This window comes from Vicia villosa, unplaced genomic scaffold, assembly GCF_029867415.1.
Source record: "Vicia villosa cultivar HV-30 ecotype Madison, WI unplaced genomic scaffold, Vvil1.0 ctg.000441F_1_1, whole genome shotgun sequence".
NCBI lineage: Eukaryota > Viridiplantae > Streptophyta > Magnoliopsida > Fabales > Fabaceae > Vicia > Vicia villosa.
In genome coordinates, this window is record NW_026705209.1 from 357,821 (window position 1) to 383,335 (window position 25,515).

At 33.4% G+C, this 25,515-nt stretch overlaps 3 protein-coding genes and 1 long non-coding RNA gene across 5 annotated transcripts; 3 read left to right on the forward strand and 1 right to left on the reverse strand.

Annotated features, from left to right (window-relative positions):
* The first annotated feature begins 230 nt into the window (after positions 1-230).
* On the forward strand, positions 231-3,894 carry LOC131628292 (protein REVEILLE 1-like). 2 transcript variants are annotated; one of them, XM_058899143.1, is made up of 7 exons: positions 231-417; positions 693-768; positions 1,857-1,988; positions 2,113-2,224; positions 2,320-2,381; positions 2,537-2,965; positions 3,053-3,894. In XM_058899143.1, the coding sequence occupies exons 2-7, from the start codon at positions 757-759 to the stop codon at positions 3,692-3,694; spliced, it is 1,389 nt and encodes a 462-aa protein (XP_058755126.1). In that variant the 5' UTR covers positions 231-417; positions 693-756; the 3' UTR covers positions 3,695-3,894. The 2 variants fall into 2 exon arrangements, with proteins under 2 accessions (XP_058755126.1, XP_058755125.1); XM_058899142.1 differs by having other exon boundaries at positions 706-768.
* Positions 3,895-4,564: 670 nt separating this feature from the next.
* On the reverse strand, positions 4,565-6,564 carry LOC131628293 (organelle RRM domain-containing protein 6, chloroplastic-like). Its single transcript, XM_058899144.1, has 4 exons — positions 6,236-6,564; positions 5,315-5,383; positions 5,045-5,151; positions 4,565-4,832 (listed from the first exon to the last, which is right to left on the reverse strand). The coding sequence occupies exons 1-4, from the start codon at positions 6,540-6,542 to the stop codon at positions 4,749-4,751; spliced, it is 567 nt and encodes a 188-aa protein (XP_058755127.1). The 5' UTR covers positions 6,543-6,564; the 3' UTR covers positions 4,565-4,748.
* A 13,335-nt stretch (positions 6,565-19,899) lies between these two features.
* LOC131628276 (uncharacterized) lies at positions 19,900-21,451 on the forward strand. The gene is made up of 3 exons (XR_009291722.1): positions 19,900-20,207; positions 20,800-20,891; positions 21,292-21,451. It is a non-coding gene; the product is annotated as an uncharacterized LOC131628276 (long non-coding RNA).
* Positions 21,452-21,890: 439 nt separating this feature from the next.
* Positions 21,891-23,161, forward strand: LOC131628300 (protein kinase STUNTED-like). The gene is made up of 5 exons (XM_058899150.1): positions 21,891-22,044; positions 22,165-22,265; positions 22,530-22,676; positions 22,839-22,988; positions 23,080-23,161. The coding sequence occupies exons 1-5, from the start codon at positions 21,891-21,893 to the stop codon at positions 23,113-23,115; spliced, it is 588 nt and encodes a 195-aa protein (XP_058755133.1). The 3' UTR covers positions 23,116-23,161.
* The last annotated feature ends 2,354 nt before the right edge of the window (positions 23,162-25,515 follow it).

The window sequence follows — 25,515 nt, forward strand, 5'->3', positions numbered from 1 at the left end:
TTTTTCGCCAATTAAAAAGAACACATCACAACAACGCGCCACGTGTCCTTTGCCTTAGACCATTCTCAGCCACAAACTCATAGGTTTTCTCGAACTCTCCATGGAAATTTCATTTCATTTTTTATTTTTCTTACAAAATATTTTTCTCACTCTGACGTGTCACGCTGTTGTTTTTTGGTTTTTATTTATTTATTTTTATTTATTTTTTCATTTTTTAATTTATAATCTCTGTTCTGTTCTTCTCTTTCTCCCCCTCTCAGCTCAAATCTTTTCCATTGCTTCATTCTCTCTTTCTCTCCTAATTCTTCATCTGGGTCAGTTTGATTTTCTCGGAAAATCAAATTTTTCCGAGAAAGTTTTCGTTTTTACTTCAAAATTGATACCCACAAAATCGGTTGCTTCAGCAGAAATCACAAGGTAGGTATTCATTTTCTGAAAAATAATAAATTTCCAAAATGATTTTTTTTGTTTCGAAGAAGTTCTCAACTTTGAGAATCTGATTGATCTGATTTGTAAAAGGGTATTTTTTGTAGTTTTTTTGTCAGTTTCTATTTTTAGAATTTTCTCTGAGCTGTTTATTACTATTATGTAGAGAAAAATCAAAAGATTGTGGATTTTGATATGTGATTTTATTTTTTATTTTTTTTGACAAAAAGATTTACTTAATTTTGGTGTGAATTGATTGGTTGAAGCTGTTATTATTAGGTTTGTATCTGTGAAGAATAGGGTGTTCTGGATTGCCTTGATTCTGCTACAATGGAGTTTAAGGTATTTTAATCTTGATAAGTAACAGTTCAAACTTGAGCTTGTTTTGAATACCCTTTGATTTTTTTTTTTATCTTACTTTTGCATTGTCTGAAAATATAAGGTTGATTCTTGTTTTTGTTTTTGTAGTTTTGTGTATAAGTAATTCATTTTCATAACTTGATCAGCATCTAAAGCTATAAAGCAATGTTTTAAAAACCGAACCAAACATCAAATCAGCAGTTCATGTTCATCTGGTTGATTGTTCAGGTTTTTAAAACATTGGTAAGAAGTTGAAATTGTCTGAAAATACAAGGTTGATTCTTGTATTTTGTTTTTGTGATGAAGCATTTGTGTTGTAGAAGCTATGTGTTGTGTATGTAGAGTATTTCATTTTCATAACTTGATCAGCATCTAAAAGTTATAAGAAGCAATGTTTTAAAAACCGAACCAATCATCAAACCAGTTCAACTGGTTAATTGTTCCGGTTCGGTTTTTAAAACGTTGGTAAGAAGTTGAAATAGTCTGCTGAATTTCTGGTTATGTGAAGTTCTTAGCTCAATAAGGTTAATTTATAGAAAACTAGTATGTCAATTGATTCCTTGTTTGTTCCCTAGAGTTTAAAAGTGAGATTATAGAGCAAATGTTTGGTTCTGCGGCGAAAAAAAATTGATTTTGAGTGGATTGATTCTGCGTGGCAGTTGATCATTTTCATGAATATTATTCGACATAGCGGTCTTAGGGAAATATCACTGAATATTTTGTTTTTTTGAGTGTATTTGCATGAGTTAGCATGTGAGATTTGAACGTCACGACGACTAAACTTAGGTCTATTTAACATGCTGCTGGTATGAATGAAGCAGGTTTCATCCATCTTACATTCAATCCTCCACTCTTCCGGAGACTTTTTTCCTCTTTTCATAGTAAAAGAGGGTTTTGATTCGACTTTCAATATGAATTCATCAATTTCTTTAAACCAAACATATTCTAGTGAGCATCAATTTCTTTCATCATGAAATTAGTCCCAATCCCTTGTCCTTATCTTTTGTTTTTAATTTTGTTTTTCGTTGTTTGAACGGTTTTTCAAATCATTAGCTTACCTTTGAATGTAGGATCAAGTTGAAGGCACAAAGTCAACTATAATCGGCACAATTAGGAAGTGTCATTCCAAAGGTGGAGCAGTATCTGAAAATGTTGCGAAGTCACAGGATATACCTTCTGTTGGAAACGACCAGACTCCCAAGGTTGTTATACGTTCCTTCCACAATCGATATTGAAATATTGTTTTCAACATTGTTAAATAGGCACTTTAGTGTAGTGAAATTTGAACGAATCTATTGTCCTGAAATTTGTTTCAATTTACAACAGGCAAGGAAACCGTATACCATCACAAAACAAAGGGAGAAGTGGACTGAAGAAGAGCATCAAAAGTTCGTCGAGGCTTTGAAATTATATGGCCGCGGCTGGCGTCAAATTGAAGGTAAAATTTATGAACAAAATTTATTGAACTAATGTACAATAAATGATATTCCATGTATTCAAGTTAGATATAAAGCCCTGTTAATCTTCATGCAGAACATATAGGATCTAAAACCGCAGTTCAGATTCGAAGCCATGCTCAAAAGTTTTTCTCTAAGGTTAATATATTTTATTTTAGTAGATAATTCTCACTTGTAAAATGAAGATTATATAAACATAGATGTAGATTTTTTTTATTGGACTTTAAAGGAAAGGATTTTGATCATTGATACTTTAATTAATAACATAATTAACGCGATGATTTATTTTTCAGGTTGTGCGGGAACCTGAAGGCAGCGCTGAAAGTCCTATTCAGCCAATTGACATACCTCCTCCTCGGCCAAAGAGGAAACCTCTTCATCCATACCCTCGCAAATCAGTTGACTCTTTCAAAGGACAGTCCGTCCTAAATGAATCGGAAACATCTCCATCGATTAACCTGTCAGTTGCAGAAAACAACACTCAATCTCCAACCTCGGTACTATCTGCATTTGGTTCGGAAGCATTTGGGTCAGCAGCATTTTCTGAGCAGACTAACAGATGCCTTTCTCCGAACTCTTGTACCACCGAGATTCACCCAGTCAGCTTGTCGCCTCTTGAAAAAGAAAACGATTGCCAGACATCGAAATCCTCTGAGGAGGAAGAGAAAGGAACTCCAGCTTCAGTTCCTTTATCCACCGAATCAAAACCAATTACATGCACGGTATGACAATATGATAAATTGCATGATGTTCTATGATTTTGCCAAACGGTACTATACTGATTTTGAAATTCTTTCGTGTTACGACAGAAGTTGGAGATTATTTCTTCGGAAGAAACTCAATGTTTCAAGGAAGATGCTGCGGATATGCCACAGATCACTAGTATTAAGCTGTTTGGCAGAACAGTCTCTATGGTTGATACTCAGAAAACAATAAAGATCAAATCTGATGAAGCTGTTGAGAATGAGAAAGCTGGCATAGAAGAGGAATCAGAGAAACTTGTTACAGAACTATCACTAGGCATGTGTAGTGGTAATTGTCAAAGTACGGAACAACCGAAGGAGAATCCGTGCGTCGGAGAATGCGCATCATCTTTACCATGTTGGAGTTTGTACCAAGGCCTTCCAGCTTTGAGCCTCAAGCCATGCAATCATCAGATTTTAAGTCCTGTGCCTGTCAGGCCTTGTTTGAAGGTAAGAACTCGAGAGGAGGAAAGTTCTTGTACCGGTTCTAATACCGGATCGGTTTGTGACATGGAAAATCAAAGCAAGAACAATTCATCAGATACCGATGATACTCAAAGTAAAAAACATCATCATGAAGGAGTGTTCCTTAAGAAATCTGGAAGAGGGTTTGTACCATATAAAAGATGTGTATCTGAAAGAGACGAAAATTCTTTAATTGTTGGGTTGGAAGAAAGAGAAGGGCAAAGAGCTCGTGTGTGTTCATAGCTTTCTATTCAATTCTTTTTCAATTTTCATTGTGGTTGTCAAAGAAAAAAGTTGCTGAGAATAAGGAACTGATTTTTGGTAGCTGTGATCTAATTGTTTCTGATTGTTAAGTATCTCAGATTTTCAATTCTTTTTGCAATGTTTTGTAATATGAATATTGTCCATTTGATGTCTAATAATTCTTCTGATGTTTCATTTTACATAGGCACACATACCAGCAAATTTCTTGTTATGTTGTGTGTTCAATATTTTTCTTCCATTTTTTGGCATCTTTACGTCTCTATAGTTGCATTGCATTGTTGGATCAATGATTAAGGTCCTTGAAGGAAGCATAAGGTTTTCTGTTATGACAATTTGCTATAGAAATCCAAGGACATGCAGGTGAATTAATTTCAGTGTTGAGTGCTGGCCAGTGTTTTAAAAAAGGGTCCGCAGCCACGAAAACGGCGCGACAAAACAGTATCGCATCGTTATCACCGTTGGGCTTTAAAAAAATGGTCTGCAACCGCAAAAATGGCCGTGACAAAATAGTTATTATCATTTTTATGTAAAATAACAAATTGTGGTTAATTCACACGAACACTCCTACATTGATTGAAATTGCAAAAGGTTTTTGCAAAACCCTTTACCCGACTGTTTTTTAAAACCCAACCGTAACGCGACCCGGCCAAACAGTTATTATCGTTTTTATGTTAAAGAACAAATTGTGGTTAATTCATCGACACTCCTACACTAATTGAAATTGCAAAAGGTTTTTGCGAAACCCTTTACCCCGACCGTTTTCTAAAACCCGACCGTGACGCGACCCGACCGCTTTTTAAAACCCAACAGTGATACTACCCCACCGCTTTTTAAAACCCTGGCTGACGGTTACCATAGCAAACTTGTATATCTGGATTCATAATCTTGTATACATTATGTTTCATAACAATGATCTGATAAGGACAATGTTACTATCCTGCATAAAGTTTAGATCAACACTTCAAATACATTAATTAACATCTGTAAAAATTTATTACACAAGTAAATAATGTAGTGTGGAACTTTACTATCACTACATAGTGTTCTGTTTGAATCTTTGTCGCAGCTCTGATTTTGGTTTGGCGATTTCCACAAATATGACTCTACCATCCAGGAACTGTAAAAGTGTTTCCAATCTTGTCAAACATAGCTTAAAACATAGTCGTTATCAAATTGAAAGTCAAATCATGAATCACAACACTTATGTTTTCAAATCATAAAGATACATTGCTAATAAAATGTAGCAAGTATGAAGAACAAAGTTAAAAGACAGATTCAAATTTGCAGCGGTAGAGCATCAAGATAATAGTCGAAACATCAAAATCATACCTTTCCATGCATTCCTTCTATAGCCTTGTTGGATTCCTCTTCGGTTTCGTAGCGAAGGAAAGCAAACCCTCTTGGTCTATTCGCAATTTTATCCATCACAAGATTGACTGTTCATAGTTAAGTCAATACTTCAATAGAAATGAAAACCGTCGCTAAGCAATCAATTAAAACCGGCAAATGAATGATGTATGATAAACTTCAAATTTAAGTTGTAATCAAATTACTATACAGAGTACAAACAAAGAAGTACATGTTGAAATTTTCTGTTACCTTCCACGAGTTGACCAAAATTCTTAAATGCATTTCGTAAGCTCTCTTCCGTTGTACCAAATGATAGCCCTTAAAGAAACATGAAAACAACATGTGTAAAGCTAATGTAAGAAAATATGTATATAAGCAGTCACATATCAAAGAATTCCAAAACAAGAGTAATCACAGAAGATAACCAATGAAACTCAGTACAGATAAGATGCTTACATGATTTACAAAGGCTCAAATCATGTCACCTTTTAAGAAGTTGCTTCACTAAGTGTGTTTTTGATTTATCTTTTGAAAGAGGCAAGATGTAAAATTGATTTTGGAATGATTTTAAGTTGTTTGGTTATTCTAAAGTAGAATTGATTTTGTCTCTAATATTGATTCTACTTGAAGTTACAATTTGTAATTTTTGAGTTTAAACGAGATTTTTATACTGAAATTTGTAATTCAAGTCACTTTTACATAAATGTATCCAAACATAAATTATTTTTCATCTAACTCACTTTTTAATCCCGAATCAATTCTACAAAATCAATTCACTCATTCATTATCAATTATCCTCTGTGTAGAACCAAGCATAAACATTGTTACTAGTAAAAGAAAATAGAATACACCCCTTAAAAGATTAACAGTTGAAACCAAAAATCAAACATAAGAAATTGCCAAATTAACTACAGCTGAATTATGTCCAAAACTTTACACCCAATATCATGAATCCAAACACAACAAATAAGAATTCCCTCAACAAAACTCTCCCATTGTTACAAAGAAGTAAAACTGTTAATATAGATTAAAACCACAACCCAATTGGGGCAAGACTTTTCAAAGGAAAAAACAAAAGTTCCAATCTTTATCAAACGTAATCAAATTCTAGATTAATTAAATGATAAAAATAATAAAAGGGTGAAAAGGGTAAAATCATTGACCACTTACCACTGACATATAGCTTAGTTGAAGAAGAAGTAGAAGAGGGTGTATTATTGGAAGATGAGGATTCAGAAGCAGGAGGAAGACAAGCCAATACAGAACGACTACTTCTGTTTCTGAGTGATTTTGATGATGGAAATGGGTTTGTTGTGTGGTTGGTTTGTGAGAAGTTGAGATGAAGTTTATGATTTTGGGTCTTAATTTTGGAGTTGAGAGTGAAAGTATTTGAATTTGTTGAGTGTAATGAAGGAAGAGAAAGAGAAGGTACTCCAACAATAATGTTAGCCATAGTAGCAGTGGCGGGATTAACCATTTCTTCTACAATGCCGATAAAATTGAGGGGGAGTAAAGTTTTTTGCTTATATGGGCCGGAACAAATAGGGCTTCAAAATTTGGGAGAAAAACTCTAAATTGAGGGCCCTACTTTTCACCCCTCCTTTTGTTTCAAAAAGCAGATTGTTTAACACATCCAATGAGAACTCATACATTTGGAGAAATTTTGAAATAATTCTCAAATTGCACTTAATACACTGTCATATCTAGAACTCGCTGAAGCTAAAGTTAAAAAAAAAAAGAATTTCTTTGTAGACCTCCTTATAGGGAGAACCTCTAGCGAAAACTCAAAAATATCTCTATTTTGGAATTTTTTTTCTTCTGATTTTTTCAAAATTCGGAAATACATCTCCGAAAATATCAAATGGGGGGTGTTTTCGGAGATGCATTTCCGAAAACACCTTTTTCACATTTTTGGGTGTTTTCGGAGATACATCTCCGAAATATGCAAAAATTGTTTTTTTTAAACAATGTTTAGTACCGTATTTTTAATTAAACAGCAACGCTTGAAGTAAACAGTGCTTGATATAAATAAAATATAATCCAAATAAAATAAGCATAAAATACTAATATTATATACAATTAATAGTGTACGAAAGTGTAATGTACGTAAATGTCAAGAAATACAAGCCGAATACAATAAAGTAAAAAAAAAAACCGGAACCCCCTAATGAGTATGCCTAACCCTAACGCTCTGGGACCTCCTCTGTCTGGTATATGCCGCTGCACCGCCAGCGTCACCGACCATCCTCTCCACGAATGCAACCGCCTCTGGACCGCTCTGCGCGATGATACCTCGGTCTAATGCGTTCCGCCCAAGCATCTCTATCCGCTGGCATATCGGTAGGACATCAGTGGCATGGTCATCCTCAGCCTGCTGGTTCTCCAAGATCTCCTCATATGCTGGCCTAGGAGATCCGGGAGCATCGAGTGTCATCAGAGGATGTAACATCCGATAGAACCATGTCACGTACCCCTCTACACAATGCCATTCCCGGGACCAAATGATGCGCCCAGTCCTCAAATATAGCAGTGAGCTCCACTCGGGTAACTGTGTCAGGAGCAGCCTCAAATGGTGACCTCGGTATCATCTGCACACGTCCAAACTGCCTCATGCACCACTCCGACAGATGCCTCACCATGGTGTTGGCCCTGCATGTCAACCAGCCAGAGTATAACGCGATGCGGTCAAATGGGACAACAGCAGTGTAGTCACTGAATGGCGTCTAACAAATGTCATCGTGAGCTGTGCGGTCGATGTACCCGCGATATAGTCCCACTGCGTTGTCCCCCCTTTGGAGAACGTATCGGGCGGCCCTAGATAAAGCGTCATCGTATGCAGAATCAATGGCGAAGCCGTGGATGCGGGGGGAAGTAGGAGATGATCCAGCCCTGAAACACAAACACGATAATGTATTAAAAATAAATACGAACCATAAATAAATGTATAATAATTAAAAGGAAATGTACCGTCAAGAGTGTGGCAGATCCAGTCAACTGTCTGGTCCTCCAGTTGGAGGCTTCATTCAGCCTTTGGTATAGGTATACCAGAATAGCTGACCCCCAGTTCCACTGGTGAATGGTAGTCAGGTCCATACAGAAGTGGAGATAAGTCACGTTGACGTAGGTTGCACTCTTGTCCATAAAGACTACAATGCCGACCAAGAACATGAACCAGCACCGGAGAGCGCAGACACGGTGATACTCCGTAAAAAGCTCGTCCCCCTCTTGCTCGGACTCGGCCGCTGCCACCAAGTGGTTCTCATACAACTCTCTCAAGCTGGAGAACCGGATATGGGTCCATTCGTCATCCGACACTCAAAATCAGCCATGTGTGGGTCCATACTTAGATAGTCGACCATCCACTCGATCGCCTCGACCCCCTGTATCTGGGAATGATGCAACAGTCTTTTGGGAATGGTGCAACAATCTCCCTCTGATCGGCAGGTGGAGCAGACAATGAACATCGTTCAAGGTGACCGTCAACTCCCCAACCGGTAAGTGGAAAGAAGACGTCTCCCTATGCCACAGCTCCACGAATGCCCCCTGCATACCGTGGCTGATAGTGGTGTACTCAGTCATGCACAACCCACCGAGTTCGGGAGCAGTCACCACATCATTAAACCACTGCGCCTCTGGTTTAAACAGATCAAAAATCTTCCGTGCGTGGTTCACCATTTTTAGCATCGCCCTTTCCTGTTACAACAAAAACAAAAACAAAAAAGATTGTTAATTAGACCGTGAAGAAAATGTGAAATAAAAAGCTAAATAAAAAACGATTAAATAATAAAGTCGGTTAAATTAAAAAAGTACCTCTCCCTCCCAGACACGTCGAGCGACGTGCTCGTGGTAGGAAATCAGCACGGAAGTGTTCCTATGACCCCCCAGGAAGCCATCCTCCTCCTCCTCCCCGTGCGGAGGTCAGCATCAGGTATCCCCTTATCATCCTGGTATCTCACCCCCTCCTCCTCCTCCCGTACCTCTTGCTGTCGGGAAGAAGACACCTGAGCCAGCCGACTCCTCGATCTAGACGAGGAACCAACCTCATCCATTTGGACGGATACTCGTACTCTACCCCGTCCCTGTGTCGCTGCCAGCTGTAACGCTCGTTCGCGTCTAGCCGACGCTGTCTGAGTTTCTCTACCCTGTCTGAGTCGTGCGGGGTTGCCTGCCATTTTCTCGAAAAAATTGAATTCCATAAGAATGCGAAACAATCAAGAAAATAAAAAACATTTCTGGGTATATTTCGGAAGTACATTTCCGAAACTGGTCAGGGAGGTGTTTTCGGAAATGCACTTCCGAAACCCCCTGCGACACCATTTTTGTAGAACTTCAAAACCTTGCCCTAAGTGCATCAAAATTCTATTTTTCCTATCTAAATATATTCAGTGACATATAATAACTTAAATGTACTACATTATACTAATTTCTAACACCCCTAATATCAATTTCAATCTTAAATTGAAGTTTGGAAAACTTACAAATTTGAGGTGTTGTTGGAGGTGCTTTAGAAGTGGTCTATGAGTCTTTGGAGTAGCCTTTGATGGTCTTTGAAGTTGCCTTTGGTGTTTGTGCAAATGATTGAGAAGTAATTTGGAGTGTTTGAAAGATTTAGGGTAAATTAAAACGGGGGGAAGCTGTTTTGTTTAAACAGCAAAACGCGCATTATTTTGGAAATGCATTTTCGAAATGTTGTTTTCGGAAATGTATTTCTGAAATAGTTTTTTTACGTAATAAAAAGGTGATTTCGGAAATGCATCTCCGAAATCACTTTTTTTTTTCCACTTCGGAGATGCATTTCCGAAATAAAAGGGCATTTAAGGAATTTCAACGAGGGTGGCCAAGAAAGATGGGAGGTCAATAAAGAAATTCTAAAAAAATTCATATTTTAGAATCTGTATAATAAATTACGAAGATTGAACCCCGAACACGCTTAATACATTACATATATTACTAATTCATAACACATTATTTTAAAATATTTTAGTTTTAAATTCAGTACAGAGATTGAAATCCAAACGCTTTTCCTCTCTCTTTCCATTTTCATCAATACTATACTAAGAAAAGTAATGCCTTTGTTAATTACATCCTAATCACATATTAATCCATAGATTAGTTTCATTTTAAGGATAAAACTGTCATTACAATTAAATTGAATTTGTCATTAATGTATTAAGTATTTTCATTAATTACTTTTGATGTTTTTAGGTATTTTATGCTGCAGACACAATCATCACATAAGCTGCTGCATCTATTCAGTTTCCAAAAAACATGCATAATTAACATTTGCAGTGAAAAACGTAAAGCCGTCTGTTTGGTTTCCAAGTAAGTTGTATGCATTTATTTTTTTTGTTCTTCCCCTCATTTCATCCAAATATATTGATACGACACATAAAATATAATGCATATAATTGTTCCCTGACCTCTTCTTCTCATTCTTTCACAATCTACCAAGTCTCTTTCACTCTTCCATTAACAAGCACCGGCGGTGGTGATTTCGGTGCCGTTTCGGTGAACGGCCGGAGGGAGATCGATTGGAGATCCGCACCGGTGCCGGAGGATGGTCTGTTGCGGCTTTGTGGAGGTGGGAGATTCAGTGCGTCTTGGTTGCTTCGTCATACTTCTTGGCGTCTCGGTCTAAAAATTCATGTGATCGAAGCTGTAGGGAATCTGGATCTGCTTTTGCGGCGGAACGGAGATATGGTGGGTCGCGACCTCGAGACGCCATCAGAGACAGTTGCTGTGCAAAGTGAGGTGCGCGGTCGGACTGGTGTTCTGCGGATCTGGACCGTGACTTTTTCTTCCTTTTCTTTTCCTCTATTTTCGTTACTGAGTTGCTGTTTTTAAACTACCTGTGATTTCCTTGTGAATGTAGAAGGCAAATCAGAAGCATGTTGGATTTTGATGCCTTTCTTGCGGAAGAGAGTTTGGATTTTGGAGGAGACTGAGATTAAGAATCAAATGCACCGGTTGAGTTCGCCAACGGCCGTACGGCGTCTTGCAGAGAGTCCGGCACAGGTGGGAGCTGTTCTTTTATTTATTTCCTTCGTTCTTCTTCAATCTGTAACAAGAAGGAAAAAAAATTGTTGCAAATTATAACAGTTGTTGAATTTGTTTGGATTAGCTCTGATTGTAATTTGGTTTAGTGTAATGTGTTAACGAATACGATGTTAGATTTTAACTTTTCTTGCAGGTTTGTGTGGAGTGTCAATAAGGGTGTCGTTGATAAATTGTTTACTTGGTGATGATGGTGAATCAAGGTGTTAAATCTTAATAAATTGTTTACTTGGTGATGATGGTGAATCAAGGTGTTAAATCTTAATAAATTGTTTACTTGGTGTTATACCCCAAAATTTGCCCACATATTTTTCAAGAAAACTCCAATCTGAAAATTAAGAGTCTCATATAATTATGGATTATTTCAACAAATATCCTGACATATGAAATACTTAGTTTTTAGAATTTTTCTTATACAGTAATTTGGCTTGCAGTTGAATTTATTCTTACGCAAACGCCAAATACTGTTTATTACTTCACACATGCTATTTATTTATTTACAGATAAATAGTACTGACACAATTGGTACAGAGTTAAATCTTTTTGCAGGCGCAGAATCAGGAAACTCAGACTGTACTGGTAACAAGTAGATTATTATTATCTTTTGTTTCCCACTAATTTTTGTACTATATTTCATTATTTTCAAAAATCTTTTCAAATCTCTTTTTCAAAAATCAAATCCTAACTTTATTCTCTACATCTCTCTTTTTTTCCCAACACTATCATACACTTTCTTTCAAATCTTATTTCCACTCAATTTTTTCTTTTGTACGGAATCACATCATTCCCCAACGTCTCTATCCTTCTTGCCATTCTATAAATACCTCTCATTTTCTTCCATAAAATCTCACATCAAATTCCAACTCATCTTTCAAATTCCTACCTCATATCTATTTTCTCTTCTCCCCTGACAAGAATGGCAAAGTGGATAGAGACACTATTTCTTACAGTCATCACCATTGCTACGGTGATCATGACTTTCTTCTGCCTGCATAGTCCTGAAGAGTGTGGACCTGCAATGGTTGCACTCCCAATCATCTACATGTTATTGTTCATAGCATGGGTCATTAACCGTCATTCTTAAAATTTGCAGTATTTCTTATTTCTTAAATGTACCGTTTATTCGTCGTACTGTTCAATATAGTATGTGATATTTGTACTGTCAGTATTAAATGTTGTACTATTTGTCATAATATTACTTAATTACTAAGATAATATTTTGTGTGTTTTTTGCCAGACAAATATTCCTATTTCTGTGCATTAAATGATTTTCAGGGTTATTATCGGTAATTTTGCCCGCATACCGTAAATATTAGTTATTTATTATGTCTGTGTTTTTAACAAGTCATGTAAATAAACTTTCATTTTTCACATAAAACAAAAACAAAAACAACAAAAAAAGAAAATTAACTTTGACTGTTGATTCTTCATTCTAACTGCTACGTCAATACCTGAACAGTCAGTTGACAGCCAAACTGCTGGCAGTACAATTCTCAGTGTTTTGTACCATCAATCAAATCAATCTTTCACAATTCAAAATTCCAAGATTTTTGTTCTAGAAGTCTTCTGAATATCACGCGATTAGCAGAGACTCAGCACTGCACAAAAATCAGGTACGCTTAACTGTCTCCTACACAAACAGTCCCTGACTAGGGTTTTCTTGTTTTTACAGGAGAAACAAGTTTTGAGAGCTCAAATGGATTTCATGCACATCCATATATCTCAAAGTACCATCATACAAATTTTCAAACTTCAATTCACTCAGACGCACCGTCAGCAGCTCAAACAGTCAACAGACGACCCGTTTGACCAAAAAAGTCAACAGACAGTAAAAAATGAATATTTTTGTCAAAGTCCATATTTTGTCAAAGGATTCATCATTTGATCATTGGATGATCATAATTCATCAAGGAAAGATCAAAAATCAACAAAACCCTAAGATTCAAAATTAGGGTTTTTGCCTGAAAAGTCAACTCAACTTTGACTGATCATAACTCTCTCATCCTTCATCCAAAAAATTCAAACCAAAGTTTGTTTTGAAGGAAATTCAATTATCTTTCAAATGCCATTGATCCCATGGTCATTGGATTCACCATTTGAAAAATATGACCAAAGACATTACAGGTCATTTTCAAAGTCAACAAAAAGACACTTTTTTCAAAAGGACACACAAGGAGCTTCAAAAATCATTTTGACATGAGACCAAAGGCATTGGTTAGAGGACTCTTTGAGGTTTCCAAAAAGTGCAAGATCTCCTTCATATGACAAAAATTGAAGGATTTACACCTTGTTGAAGTTGGCTAAATTTTGGGAAAATACATGAAATCAACATTGCTCAAAAATGTATTTTTTCCAAATGGGGCCAAGTTTTCAGCATTCAAACATCATTTCCATGATGTTATGGGCCTCCCACGACCAAGACTAAGCCCACACCTTTTTTTATCCATTTTTGGCATAATTTTATCTTATTTTAAGATTAAAATTAAAAGGAAAATGGATGGATAAATGGTAGCTTACAATTCAAGCATGACTCATCAAAGAATCTCCATTTTTCTGCAGACAAATGAAGTACAAGGCAAATGCATTGAAGGAGAGCAAGACTTGGTCAAGTTTTCAAAGATTTTTAATATTTAAAAATCAAACTTTCAACAAAGCAATCAATGCTCTTAGCTTCACTTCCAAGAAGCCTTTGGCCTATAAAAGAAGTGGAATACATCAACAACAAGAGACACACGAAAATATAGCAAGAGCATAGCCATCAACTTCACAAAATTCTCAAAAAATCTCATAACTTTTGTAATTTTCAAATTTCATATTCCAATCAATATCAATACAAAACAATCATTCCAATCATCTTCTAAGAACATATAAAGTAAGAATAAACTCTTTGTGTGGTCCCATGAGAGTCGTAACACATGCATAGTGTTCTTCATGTTCATACTTAAATAATTTTCGTTTTCCTATATTTAATCAACCTCCATGTAATCTAATCATTCCAATAAGTCCATGTGGTCCTATAAGCTAGATCTGGGCCTTAACATGTAAGCTCCCACGTGAGAATCGTTCCATGCCATTAACGAATGTTCATGCGTACCAAAACTTCAACTCCATCGAATCCATAGCTACAGCTTTCAAACAGCGAAACTAACATCATATTTGGACTCAGAGCATCCTAATTAGGGGATCTGGGTTGCTTTTATTGTTTGGAACTAACGTTTTTGCAGGTTCCTAAAAGCATGGAAAAAGCAAGAAAAATCCGCAGGTAATTTGGCTGCTAAATCCGCAGCAAAATCCGTAGGAAAAAGGAAGAAGAAGGTGAATAGTATAGTTGAACGTTTGACTGCACGCGTGGCCTGATCCTGCTTCCCTATTGGCTAGTTTTGGCGCATGTGGACCCCATCAGAAGTTTGAATTCCTTTGAATTCAGCGCATGCAATCCCATCATTACATCATGCACTCTTCAATCTGAGCCACATGATCAATCTCAAAGCCAATCCAACGCATCATACAAGCAGTCCATACCATGCACTCTCCAGCCTAACACACCTGATCAGTATCCTTTTCTTTTCTATTTTTATTTTAATTTCTTTGTTAAATTAATTAAAAATAATTTTAAAAATCCAAAAAAATACACAAAAAATATTTTCAGACTTCTAAAATAATATATTATTTTCTGAAATAAAAATATTTTATTTTTCTTCAAAATTTCAATATTTTGCATAATTAATTAGTATATATTTATATACTTGCTTCTTAATTATTCTAACCAATCAAAAAAAATCATAAAAAAATTGTTCTTAATGTTAAATATTGTTTATATATTATAAACTAATTTTGTACATATTTTGAATAATTTTATCTTTAAGTTTTAATTATTTGTATAATTATTTGCATAATTATGTTTTAATTAGCTTAAATCAATTTCAAATCCATTTCCAAAAATTCCAAAAAAATTAGTTTTGTTTTAAAATCAATTAACAAATGTTTTGTACATATTTTAAACTTAATTTCTAGGTTTAAATCTATTTTCATCTTTTTTCTTCATTTAATTTAATTAATCATGCATTAATTATAATTAAAACCAATCATAAAAAATCCAAAAACATGCCTTTTATTTTTCTTGCAATTTAAATTCCTAGATAAATGTATATGATGTCAAATTCATGTAAATAGGCTAGTTTACATTTCCTGCACAATCGATGTAATAGCGTAGATTTACTTTCCGCACTTTACATTTCCGCATTTTAATTTCCAGCAAATATAAACTGCGTGTATGTCAAAGATAAAATTGAACCGTTAGATCACTAACTTCAAAGATAAAATATCTGAATACAAACACAATCACACTTGCACCTCTTAAGGTAATCCCTTCTCATTCTTTTCAAAATCAAAGTCAAAATTCTACTGTTTCGAGTACAAAATCGAACCTTGCGTTTATATCCGGTGAAAGGATAGATTTTTAAAGGAAATAGGATAAAGACCTTACAACTCAGGGTAGACCTCCTAGTTTGCTTGCTCAAATCAAAACAAACAAAATTCTCATACACTGTTGTTTTTCAAAACAAAACTTTCAAAAAAGACAATACTTTGTATACATCCAAACACGGATTATTACAAAGTTAACGTTCTTTTCAAAACATCTTTCGAAAGATAAGCAAGCATTTTGTATACATCCACACACGGATCATTACAAAATTCAAATTACAAAGGTATTTGAAACCACATATGAGCAATTTCAGAGCAATTGAAAAGTGATCGAAAAACAAGTGAGCTAAGCAAACTTAAGAGCCCATGGATAACCATGGATACAAAGGGTGCTAACACCTTCCCTTTGTATAACCTACCCCCTTACCCAGAATTTCTTAAAGGTCTTTTTTCTGTTTCTTTTATAAACCTTTCCTTAATTGGATAAAATAAAAGGTCGGTGGCGACTCTGTGAATTTTCAAAAATGCGAAAGCATTAAGCGATAAAAAAGAGTCAGTTCACGTATCTCTACAGAACAGAGGTATGGCCCGGGATTAAAAAAATCGGAGGTCCACACTTGGTAATGCATATTTGTTTTAATTCTTAATAATTTAATTTAATCAAATTTATTCAAAGTAACCATTATTTACAATACTTCACTTCTCTTTCATCATGGCTCTATATATGCTGTTATATTAATCACCTTCCTTTCAATTGCTATCACCTTCCTTTCAATTGCTATTAAAAAATTGCTATACTCTTGCTTATCAAGTATCCACTCAAATTTGTTAGCTTTTTTATTATACTGTGGTTTATGATTTCTATCTACAAAATTTGGTTTATGTTCCATAAAAAATTAATTTGTGTTATAAATTTTAGTTCTATTTGAGATTTCATTGTGTTTTATGATTTTATAATTTAAATTATTTTTGCTTTTCATAATGATGTTTATGTTTGATGTTTTAATGATTTCATTTCACTATATTAGAAGTCGTGTGATGGCTGGCCATCATAATATAGTTTAATTTGTTGGATGCATGTTACAAAACTTTATACTCTTGACATCTCATTTTCTCTTTTCGGCTTCCAAACACAATGAATGTTTTAGTGGACTATATTCATTCTAATGTTGATCCCTTACACATCGAAGTTAAACTCCATCTCTAACTCCCATCCCTTTTTGTTAGTTAATAAAAATAAAAAGGAGCTAAAGCTTTTATTCTTAATCTTTCAAAGTTGTTATTTTGTTACAAGGTGGAAGAATCTCCTCCATGAATAAAGTGACAGGACAGTTGTTTTATTCTAATTAATTAATAATTAATATAGTTAATTATGCATTGTAATATTCTTAAATATCTCAAAATTTAATTTTAGTTTGAATAATTGTCTTTTTTTTATAAATGTAATCCGTTATTATAAATTATAGTATGTTTTATTTTCTAATCATCATTTTATAAAAGATCTTCATTATTTTCACACGATTGTTTTAAGTTTCGAATTTAAATAGATAATAATTATCCAATAAATTACTATTAAAAAATATTAAATCACAAGCCCCAAGTTTAATATATATTTTTTATTACTATTATTAATATTATTAATATTTAATTTTTGGAATTTTTAAAATAAAAAATTTAATATTCATGATATATTTTATTTTAAATCCTAAACCCTAAATATTTTAATTAAATCATCATTTATTAACTTTAATTTATAGTTCTTACACAACAGTGATGGTTACTACTTTTTTAAATATTTTTTAATTAAAAAATTAGAAATTAAATTAAATTCATTCTCATATTCATTATGATTATTTTTAAAACATATCATTAAATATTTATTTAATATATGATCATAAAATTATATAATATCAATAGAATCCATAAATTTATAATACATAAGAATTTTAAAATTAAAAGCATGTCCGACGGGCCGAACCTTTTTTTCTAACGGGCCGATAAAATATTTACTTAAATTGAACAAATATTATAGATCATATGTTCTAACGGGGCGACAAAATATTTTAGTTTATGCGACTCGTACGAACACACGAGTAGATGACTATTTAATTATTTTATTTATTTTTGAACTAAACTATACATTTTTGACGGGTCGAGATTACTTAATTTATATATCTTTTATATACTTTCTTAACCATCATTATACTATATATTTATTTATTATTTATTATTTATTATTCATTATACTATATATTTTTGAACTAAACTATACATTTTTGACGGGTCGAGATTACTTAATTTATATATATTTATTTATTAATAGTCATTGAGTCACTAGTACAAAAAGAACAATATAATTTAAAAATTTACACCCGATATTCTAAAAACGGGTGTAAATTAAAAACGTGATGGCAATTTTGTAAATAAAGTTTCATTTTAAGATTAACATGTGACAAATTACACTCTATTTATTAAAAATCGGGTGTAAATTAAAAATATTATTATAATCAAATATCAATTACTCCCATTAAATTTAAAACGGGTGTAAATTTAAATTGCTTAAAAAAATTATTTAATTTTATAACTCAACTCCACACTGCAAATGAACATATCCACAATCTTCAAACATTTGTTTCATTGACGCATCTAACCTGCAAGAGAGTCTCCAACATACAACTTCACTTGCCTCACTATTCAGATCGCAGCAACGCAACATACAGAACCCATCATCCATCTGCAGCACATCGACACAACTTTATCCTTCAAGAAGATTCAACAGCAACCACGGTGCATCAACAACAGAAGCACAACCTAAAGATCCTCCAATCTTCAACGCAATCGCAAACACCGACGCGAGCTTCACCTCACGGACCACATCATCATCATCGGCGAAAACGAAAACTGACACACACAACTGACACACAACTGCAACGATTCCAGAACACAGGTGAGCTTAACGCAGCAACGTCATTGATCATCGTTATCTGATTCAATCTACAATAACGATTCAGGACGCTTCTATATAATTTTATAATTCTTTTTTCATGTGATTTCTCAACAATTTGTTTATGCTAAATGTAAAATTAATAGGTAAATTTGAACTTTCAAATGTGAGAGATGGATGCATGGAAAGTGTTTGTAAAAATGATAGTAATTCAATATAACATATGTATGATCATGAATTTTATTATATCATCTATATAAATATAATGTCATTGTGAATTGGATTGTCGGATCATGGGATGGGATATGGACTTCCATTTGCTGGATCATGATATGTTTTTTTTTAATTAGATTAGGATTTTCTAAGCCTAAAGCTTAAATTGCTAACTAGTTATTTTCCTATCTGACATCTTAGCTTGGCTATGTGATATATCGACGAGTGCTACGTTATTATTCGGGGGAAGAAGATGGATTGGGTATGGTTCCATGTTTCTGTCTTTCCTTCATCACTTACTCTCTTTAAACAAAGTTCATGTCATTATTTATTTATTGTCGTTGTTTACCTTTATTTTTTCAAATATGAGAAAAGCATTATCTCATGATGTTGAAAAGAAGTCCATCATCCCTCTTAAACGGCCGGTAACTCCTGATGAATTAGAATATGACTAAATTTATTTTTATGCAACTATGTTGCATGAGCTTATTTTGTTCCTTAAAGCAAATATATCGATTGCATATTGGAAGTTATATTTTTGTAAGCTATAAGCACTGACCCATATCCAATTGTCTGGCCTCCAAACCACTATTTAAGCTATTGTTTGTGTATAAAACATGAAAACACTTTGCAATATATTGAACCATAAGACCTTATCTCCATGCATTCATATCTAATATGTTGCTATCACAATTTAAGCTAACTTGGGGAAGTTGAAATATTCAAACAGTCTTACCATCTGGTTCACCATTCTTTATGTAGTTTTTATTTAACATCTTTCTTGTATATGGTTATAGGGGTGAGAAGACTTTGGTTCTTTCAACCCTTATCCAAAAGACAAACGCACAGGAAATGAAGTGGATTATCATGATAATCCTGAAAGGTGTTTTTCATTTGCACCAGTAAATCAATTTAATACCTTAAATAATTCTCAGGCATGTAACTAAATTTCATCGCAGATTTGAAGCTAGGAATTAGTGAAAAAAGCATTTTTCATGAATTCCATCCAGATGCTGAAGACTTGTTTAATGTTACATGTGACTTAAAATTAATTTGTGAAAAACTAAGGGATCGGAACCAACATCATAAGCGGCAGGTTAGTTATGGTTTAAATTATTTTTCAAACTCTATATAGTTTAAAGAGCACTTCATCTCCAAAGCATATATGTGAATTGATTGTTGTCCATCTTGACATGAAAGCTTGTTTAAAAGCCTACTTTCTCGTAAGGTTTTTAAATAGGCCTGAATCCTAACTTTGAATAGGCTGAGGCCATGTTAGACCTAATGCAAGAAACATAAAGCTGCTTTATCTATTCCCACCTTTTTTCTCTGAATTATTTGCTGTGGAAAATAAAGATAAACATATATATTTAAAGGTTCCAAACAGAAGAAAGTTGTTTCGTACATGTGCATGACTTCTTTTCTTTGTAGGAGATTGAAGTTGGAAAAGCTGTGCAGCCTCAATTAGCTAAGAGAGTTGCTAACGCTGCTGAAGCATGGAAGAAGGTTTGTTTCACTTAGCCTTTTAATCTTAACTTATTAAAATAAAATGGGAAACATTTTGCTACATTCGGGTTTGTTTCACTCAACTCGTCTTTCCACATCAAGCACGTGAACAAACCTGGAACGAGGATAGAGTTTTTCCTAATTATTCAATGTGATAATACACTGAATATAATAATGCCAATATTTACATTTTTATGGCTCAGCAAATTATCATAGATATTCTCTCTTTTTCCATATGAATAGCTGAAATTCTATCATTAGATATCTTCTGTTTATCCTCTGACCTCCTTAAAATATACTTGTTCCTTCTAAATCAACCTCTATGTATCTTGTGTTTCAGCTAGGGGCCTTGGCTCTAGGCTATCTTTAATGAGTTTGTTCCCTTATTTGATTATGTGAATTAGGAGTCTAGTACTTAACCTAACTCATTGTAAACTAGGGCTTCTGCTCCGTCTTTTGTATTATATCATTATTCCCCATTTGAATATTAAATAATATCATTGAAAGTTTCTTTCTTTTCCTCCTCTATACCATAGTGAATTGATTAGTTTGATATTATCACTGACTTTTTTTTATGTTTTCTTTTATTTAGCTTCATGGTAAGGAAGTGGTTGCTGAGTGCAAATTTGATGGTGATCGCATTCAAATTCATAAAAATGGAACAGAGATACATTTCTTCTCAAGGTAAGTGCACTTGTGTATTTTGTAACAATGTAATTGTTTTTACATCAGAGAGCAGCTCTTTTATGTTGAGAGGATTCTTGCTTTTACACCACCTTCCCATTTTATATAATTAAATCTATGGCTGCTTATAAAGTGAAGAAGCTAGCAGGGTAATATGATATGATATGGCAGTTGTTCTTTGTTTTTTGTCGGTGTTACTTTACACCTAGGTATTTCTGAAAATGTCTTACTGTTCTGTGCTTTATTTTTTCACGGATTGTTGCCCAAATAGGTGTTATGTTATTTATAGTCACCAATGATTGCAGGAACTTTCTTGATCATTCTGAATATGCACATGCGATGTCACTGATTGTTTCCCAAATAGGTGTTCTGTTATTTATATTGTCACCCATGATTGCAGGAACTTTCTTGATCATTCAGAATATGCACATGCGATGTCAGACATCATAATACAAAATATTCTTGTAGATAGGTGAGAATGTTTCCTATAGTATAGTTATGTTATGATCCTGTCAAATGATTTCCTATTCTTTTAATCTTCATGATGGGCAATGTAATTGTAATTTGGAGGTGTTTGTGTGTGTGACAATAAACATATAGCAACGAGGTTGAGGTGGGTTTGTTTCGAATTTTAAAATTAATATATACAAAAATTGGAATAACAAGGGTCATGTTCAAGAACACTCAAGCATACGGTGTCCATTACCAAGAGTGATGTTCTGATATGTTAGAGGATATAGAAAATATCTTATATATTGATCTTTGACTATCTAATATTATCTCTTAAAAAATATTGTCATGGACGACAGAGTGTTTGATTTGATCTCTAACAACCAGTTGTGGGAAAGCGTTGCAAACCGGCTATTAACGGTGTGAGCTCGGGAGGATGATATATTTTCAACTTTTGGTTCTAATGACAGGGAGAAAGTCGCGGGTGGTAGCTATATCAATTGTTTTGGCTGAGACTCCAATAGTGGTTTGGAGGCCAGACAATTGGATATGGGTCAGTGCTTATGGATTCTCGTATCTGGTGTCTTTGTTTGGGGAAGACCAGCCACTTTTGAGCAAGACTTTCATGTGACATGGTCTGAGTCCCATATCAAGCAAATTGACCAAGGCAGGACAATCCAACTCATCCTAGATCAAGACTCTGGTAAATATTATATACATCTCCAAATGTCCAAAGCTTTAATATATAATATTTTAATATATAGTTTGGATAACTTATGTTACCTATATATCTATCATAAATATTACTCAATTTATTTCACAGGTTGCGGGTTTGCTTCTAAGGTGAAGTACTTGTTTGGCCGTGTTAGCATGAAGATCAAACTTGTTCCCAGAGATTCTGCAGGCACAGTAACTGCATTTTATGTGAGTTCAAATTAATATTTATATACCTACTCTTTGTTTAAAAGATAATTAAAAAACTGAAAAAACAATGGTTGTTTATGGTAGATGAACTCTGACACTGACTCAGTTCGCGATGAGTTGGATTTTGAGTTCTTGGGAAATTAGTATATGAAATAAATTTTAAGTTTGTTTTACATTGAATTTTAATCTAGTGCCCTACTATTTTTACAAGGAGGAGGGTCTTCTACTGCGTGCTATCAATATAGCAAGTGTCAAGTTGTGTAATTGCCAAATGATGAATATTTTATGCACGGTAGAGTTACCGACACAATTGATGTATATGCTTTTGGTGTTGTACTCCTTGAGCTTCTATCCAATAGGAAACCCATTAACAATGAATCTCCAAAGGGCCAGGAGAGCCTTGTTATGTGGGTAAGTTGTTTTTTAATAGTCTTATGAGTTCAGCATCTAAGATAGTTACAACACTGTATGTATTTAAATAAAGCATGTGCTAATACTAGAATTCAGCATTCCACTAGTATTGGATCCTAAGAGTTGGAAGTCAATATGACTAATGATCACATCCAATTTCAGGCAACATCAATCTTGAAAAGTGGGAAGATTTCCCAGTTGCTTGACCCAAGCCTTGGCAGTGAATACAACGATTGTCAGATCAAGAGAATGGTTTTAGCTGCTGCTCTTTGTATTAGACGGGTTCCTAGATTGCGACCTCAAATCCGAGTTGTAAGTCCTTTGTCTATGCAAATTCATTCCCTTCCGTTTTGTCTCACACTGTGTCCTTTGGGTTATTAATCAAGTTTTTACAATAATGCAGATACTGAAACTTCTTCACGGTGATGCAAATGGTTGAAAAGGATAAAGACATAGAAATGTTGCCAAAACAAAAGGCAAAGAAGAAGAAGAAGAAAACTTATATATGAAGAAAGTGTTATGACTTAGTTAAAATATGATTTTTATGTGTATGATTTTATAGTACTTGAAATACTATGACTGCACATGATTTTGTATACTTTTTGGTTAATATTAAAAATATTTTGACTTAGTTAAAATATGATTTTTATGTGTATGATTTTATAGTATTTGCAATATTATGACTGAAAATGAAATATAACTAAATGGTGTATATGAAATAGGGTGTAAATAGATTTAAATATAATATAATTGTTCATTTATAAATGGCATATTTACACCCGATTTTTATTAAAATAGGGTGTAAGTAAGAACGTATCTACACCCGATTTTTATTAAAATTGGGTGTAATTAAAACGTAATTATGCCCAATTACACCCGATTTTTATTAAAACAGGGTGTAATTAAAACGTAATTACGCCCAATTACACCCGGTTTTTATTAAAATAGGGTGTAATTAAAACGTAATTACGCCCAATTACACCCGATTTTTATTATAACAGGGTGTAATTAAAAAAGTAGTTATGCCCAATTACACCCGATTTTTATTAAAATAGGGTGTAATTAAAAACGTAATTACGCCCAATTACACCCAATTTTTGTTAAAATAGGGTGCAATGTAGAACGTATTTACACCCGATATTTTTAAAATAGGGAGTAATTACGAACGTATTTACACCCGTTTTACACCTGTTTTAAACTGGTGTAAACTCGTTAGACATTTCTCACCCTGTGGATATACACCCGATTTTTATTTAAAATAACGGGTGTAAATTTAATAAAAAATGGGTGTAAATTAACATTTTTGTACTAGTGAGTGTTTTAAATACTTACAAATAAAAATCAATCAGAGTAAATACTACTATCCTAGAATAATTGTTGTAATAATTAGTCATTGGGTAATACTCTCAATTATAACTATTATACTCATTCACTATTCACGTGGAAAGATTTTTTCAAAAAATCTGCACATTCCAATGTATGCATGGGCGGCTATATCCCATTTTTAATATTATGTCATTTTTAAATTTTAATTGTTTCTTTGTATATAATATAGAATATAATATTTTAATTAGTGCGTGTTAAATTAGATAAGTTATAGCTATATGAGGATGTGATTGAAAAAGTGCAAATTCGAATTAACTACATTTCACTTATTATTTTTAAATGATGAAATTATGATTAAAAAAATGTTTTGGTTATGATATGTTGTTTATAATTAAAAAAAATGTTTTTTTAATAAAAATATGTTTTTAAATGTGATTTCCTATAGAATATGTGTTGTAAATAAATATATGTTTTATAAATAGAAAAACATGATTTTCTAAAACACAATTTCATAATTTTATGGCTAGACTTGCCCAATTTTTCAGATGTTTCCTATACCCGCCTAATATATATTTGGTTTATAATGCAATAATGATTCATTTGAATTGCATAATGACTTATCCCATTTTTCATTAACTATATCATTTTTGTTTACACAACAATAATGATTCATTTGAATTGCATAAATTATATTCTATATTTTATTATGTACTTAATATTTATGAAAAACTAATAATTAATATTTTATTATTATATCAAATCTTCAAATTTAATAATAAAATAGTATACTACCAATTTACGTAATTAACTTAATTAATATAGTTTAATAGCCTCATTTAGTACCCTTAAATGTCATTTTACGTTAAAGATTAAATTAATTTAAAAAATCTGCTATAATCATTATTAAAATGGCAGGCTAATTAATAGTGCAAATAAATTCAGATTTTTGTAATGTTACCAATGCAGGTACACGGATTTATTGGGCAAATACTGTTAAGCCATATTGATCTTTACATTTTCCCACATGGCCTGCATAATTATTATTGCAGTGGAAAACGTAGAGACTTAACTTTTAACAAATTCCCACGATTAAATTTTTGTGGTTCCAACCATTTCTATGCCTTTTCATATTTCTTTCACACATTAATCAAAGTATTCATTGATTCCAACAATATTTTATGACTTTTGAAATTTCTTCACACATTAAAGTGTATTCTAACATATTTTTATAATTATTGTACAATGGATCATAATATCAAACGTACAAGGAGATTAGGAGAAAATAAGATACATAAGGGAAAATGAGATACATAAGGAAAAGTCACGCGGGGAAAAGGAAAAGTCAAGAAAAGGTAAGATGGGGGAAAAGAAAAAGTCAAGAAAAGGTAAGATGGAGGAAAAGGAAAAGTCACCATGCGCTTTGAATTTTTATTTACAACTAAACATTTTAATAAAATCATTGATTTATTGACAAAACAATATACATTATATATAAAAAATTATAAAATTATTA